We start from the raw sequence: 8,232 nt of genomic DNA, 5'->3' as shown, positions 1-8,232 counted from the left end.
TTAACTCTATTTTTTTTAAAAAGAGAAATATTTCATTCTCTGTCTCAGGAGAACCTAAAAGAAGCCCCAATGTCTTCTACTTTGCTGTGGCACCATTTTTGGCCTGGGCAGGGAAATGGTGGCCATACCACGCCCATTGAGTCAGGATTGGTGCTTTCCCTTCTCTGTGGAATGACCCTCCACAATTGCAGGTCACATCAAAATCAAAGATTTTGGTGACAAAACCTGCCTTCAACTTATACATGAGTATACATGGCACCTCAATAATTGAGCCCATGAGAACTACCTCAGAGTTTTCTAGATGTTACTAGCAAAGAATCCTAGAGAGTCACTGCAGATAATTGTAGACAATACTGAGCAAGATGAACCAGATGTAGGGCAGCTTTGCACATTCCTTTAGCTACGTTCCTTGGGGATTGTATAGTCTGTTTTCAAAATATCAAGAAATCATAGTATATGCCTATACCTTTTCTAAATGTAAATATGCTGGAGTACTCGTAATGCAATGCTACTCAAAGTGGTGGTCCCGGGACAAGGATCAGGTCTATTTGGCAAACCATCAATTACCGGTCCCTAGAGACTCTCTAGGAGAGAAAAGACAGTTTCAGATTAACAAATACAAATATGGTACTCATTCATGGCATATTAGGGAAAAGAATTAAAAGCTAGCCCATTACATCAGATATCTTGGAAAGTCCTGCTCTTAATATACTCACCTACACTGTTGTTCACAAAATGGGCTGATTTCAGCAGAATTCACTAGTGTTCTCTTGCAGTTCAATACCTCACTGAACTACAAATCCAAGGATTACTTAGAGCACTGATTGCTAAAGTAGTATCAAACTGATATAATTGATTCTGTAAAACCCTCAGATCTTTTAGAGAGTAGAAACCCATGTATTTTACACATGTGGACCCAGTTCATGCATGATGCATTCAAGAACAGGACTGAAAGAAAGGCAAAGGTACTTCAAATCAGCCTTTTAATTTTTTTTTCTTGGGCAAGAGTCTGTGGCCTGCTTGTGTTTGTTAGCACCAGAAACTGGGGTCCACTCAGAAAAGTGGTTCTGCATATGGTGAAGGTGGGGCTGAAATGGGGAAGAACAGACAAGAAGGACCTAAGTGGAAACGACAGTATGACTGGGAAATGGAGCCTGAGACAAATTTATGCAACTGCCCCTCACAGCATCCAGACCCCATGGAAGACCCCTTCCCCCAAAAAACTGATCCATTGTTCCATTGTTCTGTTACATAAAAGGAGTTTACACCGTTCCAGAGGATTCTGATCTGATGCTGTAACATGGAAAGGAAACGTGAGAGAAGCCAGAAATGCAGTTGCTACCCACGGATCACATTTTCCGTTTTATGTGGCAAGAAACATGAAAGTCTTGGCTGTCTAAACCATTATATTGCATGTACATTTATATCTTTGCAGAACAAAATATTTTAAGCACAGGGGAGCAGGGGTGGATCTGTGACAGATAGCGGGCTCATCAGATTATATTTCTTTCATGCAGTATAGGGGTATACAAGTGCTTGGGTAGAGGGTACCACTGTGACTGCAAGGGCAGTAAGAAGCAGCAGCGTACCCATGAGCAGTGAGGGGAAGAGCAATGAGCATGCTTTTACGGAGAAAGACTTCACTGAGAAGAACCCAAACCAAGCTCACTGGGAGAGACTTCAAATCCCATCCATTGCCTAGAGAAAATCCACCCTGACCAGCACTGGTTTTAGCAACTGGTAGACCGGATCTGCTCCTCTTTGTTTACTTGCGAGAGCTGATGCACCAGCACAAAGCATGCAGAGACACACTCGTTTTCAGAATGTGTGAACAAGCTGCATGCTGGGCACCGCCTGCACTATCTGAATGGAGGGCAGGCCTTGAGATGTCACTGGATTCTGCAGAAGCTGCACCATTTGGGAAGTGCTGTTGTTGTCAAGGGAAGGCTGTGTGCTGTCCGGACTGCTCACCTGCAGTGTGGGGACACTCTCTAACACTTGAAGAGTCTGTTCTCCCTGAGCACTGCGAATGATGAGAAGGTTCTGCCCAGACCCCGAGTTACTCTCAGGACCCTGCACCTGAAGGTCAGGCAGTTCCTGTACAGTCTGGATGTCCTCCACTTCCTGCACACACAGCCGGGTCTGCTCCCCATCTGCACCCCTCAGCACCAATATCTTTTGAAGCCCTTCCTCTGTCTGCACCGTCTCAAAGTGCATGTCCTGTACACCCTCAAGCCCCTCAATTTCAGCCCCTGGTCCTAACAACTCCTCTCCCGGAGAGTTCTGCACCATTCTCTCTCCCGGAGAGTTCTGCACCCACAAGGTGGGTCCTGGTTGAAGGTCCACTTCAGACAGTTCATGAGAGCTGGACAGAGTAGTCCCCACTTCATTTATCTCCTGAGGTGGGCCCAAGTTCTGGAGTTGGATGCTATCCATCCCTTCTGAAGGCTGCAGCTGCCGAGTTTCTTGGGAAGACAGCAAGCTTCGGATTTGAATCGTACCATCTAGTTGCTGGGAAGGCGAGAAACCCTGAATTTCAATGTCATTTGTAGACTGATTTGAAGGAGATAGATTCTGGATCTGCAGGGTATTAGCCTGCTGGGGTGATGGTATGGTCTGGATGTGAAGAGGGCCCACCTGCTGAGAAGGCTGGAGGGTTTGAAGTTGTAAGGTCCCTACCTGCTGGGAAGATGGCACAGCCTGGAACTGCACAGTGTTCATCTTAGGGGAAGGCTGAAATGTCTGGAATTGTAGTGTGCCAGCTGGGGTACAGCTGGACAAGCTCTGGATCTGCACTGTGCCTGCTGGCTGTGAACTGGGCAAACTTTGGATGTGGACAGTACTTGGAGCAAGTGGCAGGCTCTGGATTTGCACAAAGCCAGGCTGTTGGGTATGTGGGATGGCCTGAATTTGGATTGTGCCAGTCTGTTGCGAGTCAGGCATGGCCTGGATTTGCAGGGTGCCACCTAGCTGAGCAATAGGAAGGCCCTGGAGTGACTGGGGCTGGGGCAGTGCTTGAATCTGGATAGTGCCTGCTGGTGAAGTGGTTGCCATAGTTTGGATCTGAAGTGTGCCCGTTAGCTGTTCTAGCAAGCTTTGGAGGACAAAAACGTTTTGTCCACAATCCTGCAACCCTGGAGTTTTTTGGATTTGCACATTAGGAAAAGATTGCAGGTTGGGTGCAGGGGCAGTGGGCACAAGAATGATATTCTGCTTCCCAGGCACTGGTGGTGGTAGATGAGGCGGTGGCACAGATTTTTTGCCCCTACTTTGACGGCGTGGAACTGATTTTGCAGAGATGGTTGGAGCACTTGGCAAGAGCGTAAAGGTGGTTGGAGCAGCAGGCGTTGTAGATACCACCTGTGGACTAGGAAGCAGGATGAGCTTGGGAGATGAATTCTGGGGTGGCGGTGGCTGTTGCTGCTGCACACTGGGGATTAATTGCAAGCCCTGAGCTGTCTGCACTAACAGGAAACTCTGAGTGTTGGAAGAACTAGCTGGGGCTGGGTTGCTGCTTAACTCCACATTCAGTGTGGCTTGCAGGTTGGGCATGATTTGCACCTCCTGAGTAGCGGCAGGTGAGGCAGCAGCTGGGCGACTAGCTGCCTCAGAGCTGTTGTGTGTACGCAAATGGCGCTGTAAATAAGAAGCCATGACAAATGCCTTGGAGCAAACTGGGCACTGAAAGGGGCGCTCTCGAGAATGGGTGCGCCTGTGCAGCGCCAGGTTGGAAGAGTGGGTAAAGGCCTTGCCACAATCCCGGCAACAGTAAGGTCTCTCACCTGTATGCACCCGCTGGTGCTGCCGGAGATTGGATGTCTGGGTGAATGCTTTACCACACGTTTGGCAGGCAAAGGGGCGCTCACCTGTGTGTAGCTGCTGGTGCCGACGAAGGCATGAGGTGTTCTTAAAGGCTTTCCCACAATCCTGGCAGACATATGGGCGTTCACCAGTATGCTGGCGCAGGTGGTACTGGTAATGAGAAGCCCACTTAAACGCCATCCCACAGGTGGGGCAGGTGAAAGCCCGCAGCCCTGTGTGAACCCGCTGGTGGATGCGCAGCAGAGATGAGCGCTTGAAGGCCTTCCCGCACTCGCCGCAAGCATAGGGACGCTCTCCCGTATGGTCACGTAAGTGGTAGCGCAACCCAGATGATCCCTTGAAGGCTTTCCCACACTCTCCACAAACATAAGGTCGCTCAGGGGGTGGGGCTGGTGTCACAGTCGCTGTGGGTACTGGTTCAGCTTGAGCTGGGCATGTCACCTCGGCTTCCTCCAGCCGTTGCTCTGCAGGGGGATGTGAACGTTGGTGGCCCAAGAGGCTAGCCAAAGCTGGGAAGGAACGTTCACACACCATGCAAGTATATGTGCGATCAGAAGAATGCTGACTCTGCTGGTGCCGTGCTAATCCGGCTGCGCTCTTGAAAGTCTTGCCACACACAGAGCAAGCTAGTGAGGCTATGGGGGATGCCACAGGGGCTGCCGCCTCCTGCACAGAGGCTGGTGGTAAGGGTGGTGTTGACAATGACGGTGGTGGTGGTAGAGGCAAAGGGTCCACTGGGGCCAAATGGGTTTCCTGGTGGCTCAGAAGCTGCTCCTCCAGAGGGAAGGTGAGATGGCAGAGGCTGCATCGAAACAGCATTTCTACAGTAGTGGTTGGTTCCTCTAGGAAGAGTTGGGCCGGGGGCGCGACATCCGCATGAGTCTCCAGGTGATGCTGCAAATAGATATCTGATGCAAAGGCCTTGCCACAGATAACACAGGTGTGGGCAGGCCGGGCAGCATGTGCGGATCTGCAGTGCAGTGCCAAGTTTGATGAGTGCGTGAAGGCCTTTCCACAGTCTTGGCACCGGTAGGGCCTCTCACCTGTGTGCACCCGCTGGTGCTGCCGGAGATTAGTGGACTGTGCGAAGGCCTTGCTACAGACAGGGCAGACGTAAGGGCGCTCGCCTGTATGCGTGTGGCGATGCCGCCGTAGGCTAGAGGAGTTTTTGAAGGCTTTGTCGCAGGCTGGGCATGGATAAGGCCGTTCCCCTGTGTGCTGGCGCAAATGGTACTGGTAATGGGAGGACCATTTGAAAGCCAGGCCACACTGGGCACATTTGAAGGCCCGCAGGCCCGTATGCACACTCTGGTGGATCTGAAGCAAGGAGGACCGTTTGAACGCCTTGCCGCATTCGCCACACTTATAGGGCCGCTCCCCCGTGTGTCCTCGTTGGTGGTACAGCAAAGCCGAGGATCCTTTGAAGGCCTTGGGGCACTCTGAGCACTTGTAAGGGCGCTCACCCGTGTGAGTTCGCTGGTGGTGGATGAGCCGTGATGACCACTTAAACACCTTGCCACATTCCAGGCACTCGTACTGGTGATCGCCACTGCTGCCACCAGGGCCCGCACCAGCTGGCGCTGCTGCTGGCACTGCTGCGGCCTGCATCTCTAGCTGCTGAGCTCCCACCATTGTTCCAGATTTAACCTGCCAGAAACAAGGAATGAGAATGTTTTCTGGTCATAACCATCATAGATGTCTCACGCTGCCATTTCACCCATTTGTTTCTAGTTGTTGACATTTATACACAGCAACTTTCCCCCCTCACTTTTACATGTGGAGACAGTTGTGGGGATAAGAACACACAGGACAAATGATAATGGCTGAGTTGCTCATCATCATCATCATCACCATCACATAAACTGTATTTGTTACCTGCCTCTCCTCATGACTTGAGATGGGGTAAAACACAGTTAAAATATATAGATAAAAACAAAGGACCATAAAAACACATGTAACAAAAAAACACAGAACAAAGATTAAAACATCAATCTTAATAAAATATGAATTTAAAATTCATAGTTAAAAATTTACTAGACCATCCAGAAGAGAAAGGTCTTTATTGGGTTTTAAATTGCGACAGCTCTTTGAGCTGTCAAATCTCTTCTAGCAGCGCATGAACGAGAAATATACAAGCAATGTTTCTCACAAGTGCCCCCTTGTAGACCTGCTACTTAAAAAACAAAAAAACTCCAATTCTCATTTATGTACGAACAACATACAAATCTACAAAACTACGCATCTCCTTGTATAAGCCTGGCTGGGTGCTTCAATCAGCAGAGGGGGCCCTACTCTTGGTCACGCCCCCGTCTCAAGCATGGCTGGTGGGAAGGAGAGGGGGCCTTCTTAGTGGTTGCCCCACCCCCACCCCCACCCCCACCCCGCCGCCTCTGGAACCCTAAGGAGATCAAAATGGCCTCCCTCCTTACTCTCCTTTAAAAGCAGTTAAAACCTCTTCTATGCTCCCAAGCATTTAGAAGGAGGCTGTCTGGAACTTTTAGCACAGACACTACGGAATGGAAATAACATGTTATTTCGGCTAAGTTGGCTCTTAAATTTTATACTGTCACTAGTTTTTAATCCTATGTCTTGTCTTACAATGGTTAGATGTGAAATGTAATTTTTGTAATGTAATTGTTTAATTTTAATAGCAATTTATCTTTTCTGCTTTATTGCCACGGGACCTTTCCTTGTATATCATGAGACAATGCAATTAAGGGGAAACTAAATACAGAAGGTGGATGGGATGTTTCAAAGTGGACAGAAGTTCTTAAATGGAGAGACCAAATTGTCATGCCATGATAAGCAAACACACCTGGAGGAAGGCCAAAGTTTGTCCATGCCTGGTTTAGTAAAATAAGTGGAGTCTGTATCCGCTGGAGTTTGATTTATTTACATACGACATTTGTATCCCCCCCTTCTCATCCCAAGGGGGACTCAGAGCACTTTACAAGTTATATGTACATACAATCTATTATATTATTAGCATTGTAGCATATTAGCATTATATATTACTATATTGTTCTATACCACTATACTGCAATATTATTAGTAATATTACATGCAATACATCATATATGATTATTCTATTATTATACTGTATTATTAGTATTATATTGGAGTGCAATATTAGGATCAATATTATATATACATATAATATATTATTAGCATAGCAGAATATTAGTATTATATATTACTATATGGCAATATACCACTATAGGTAAAGGTGAAGGTTTCCCCTGACGCTAAGTCCAGTTGTGACCGACTCGGTTGGTGCTCATCTCCATTTCTAAGCCGAAGAGCCGGCGTTGTCCATAGACACCTCCAAGGTCATGTGGCCGGCATGACTGCATGGAGCGCCGTTACCTCCCCGCTGGAGCAGTACCTATTGATCTACTCACATTCGCATGTTTTTGAACTGCTAGGTTGGCAGGAGCTGGGGCTAACAGAGGGCGCTCATTCCACTCCCGGGATTTGAACCTGGGACCTTTTGGTCCGCAAGTTCAACAGCTCAGCGCTTTAACACACTGTGCCACCAGGGCCCCCTCATATACAGTATAGTCTCACTTATCCAACACTCGCTTAGCCAACATTCTGGATTATCCAACACATTTTTGTAGTCAATGTTTTCAATACATCGTGATATTTTGGTGCAAAATTTGTAAACATAGCATTACTGCGTATTGAACTACTTTTTCTGCCCAATTTGTTGTATAACCTTATGTTTTGGTGCTTAATTTGTAAAATCATAACCTAATTTGATGTTTAATAGGCTTTTCCTTAATGCCTCCTTATTATCCAACATATTCGCTTAACCAACATTCTGCCGGCCCATTTATGTTGGATAAGTGAGACTCTACTGTACCACTATACTGCAATATTATTAGTAATATTACATGTAATATGTAATATACAATTATTGTATTATTATTCCTAATATATTGTATTTTAATATAATAATGATGTTCCAAGACCCTGCCCGGCCCCCGATACCATAGATGCTCAGATCCCATTACGTATAATGGTGTATATAGTAGTCAAAATGAGCCTATTCTGTCGGAGGGCAAAAAATACAGGCCCGTGTGCCATGCCCTTTAAGTCCAGGCCTTTCCCCTTTAAGGGACTGAGCTCTTCCGCCCCTCCCCCTTGGTTGCCATTCCGCCGCGCGACGCCTTTCTTCCTCCCCCCGCCCCCACCTTTCTCGCTGTGGGGTTGTTTCCTTTCCTCACCTGGCCGCTTTTTCCCCCTCCCCGCGCTTCGCTGCAACGGAAAGGTAATGGGAAGAGGGCGGCGGGCCCGGGGGGGGAGGGGCCCCCGTTCCTCCCTCCCAACAGGCGCCGGCGCGGGACACCCAACCTTTATCTCGCTCACACTAACCGTCCGCGACGCCAAGCGGCCCCGCCCCTCTGC

The 8,232-nt window shown here is 48.1% G+C and overlaps 1 protein-coding gene across 1 annotated transcript; it reads right to left on the bottom strand.

Annotated features, from left to right (window-relative positions):
- Positions 1 to 966: 966 nt before the first annotated feature.
- znf628 (zinc finger protein 628) lies at positions 967 to 8,191 on the bottom strand. The gene is made up of 2 exons (XM_008116486.2): positions 8,052 to 8,191; positions 967 to 5,469 (listed from the first exon to the last, which is right to left on the bottom strand). Exon 2 carries the CDS (start codon positions 5,452 to 5,454, stop codon positions 1,819 to 1,821), a length of 3,636 nt encoding a protein of 1,211 aa, XP_008114693.1. The 5' UTR covers positions 5,455 to 5,469; positions 8,052 to 8,191; the 3' UTR covers positions 967 to 1,818.
- Between the last annotated feature and the right edge of the window lie 41 nt (positions 8,192 to 8,232).

This window comes from Anolis carolinensis, chromosome 6, assembly GCF_035594765.1.
Source record: "Anolis carolinensis isolate JA03-04 chromosome 6, rAnoCar3.1.pri, whole genome shotgun sequence".
Lineage (NCBI taxonomy): Eukaryota > Metazoa > Chordata > Lepidosauria > Squamata > Dactyloidae > Anolis > Anolis carolinensis.
Note: the sequence above shows the minus strand (reverse complement) of the source record. Positions and strands in the feature narration are given on the sequence as shown.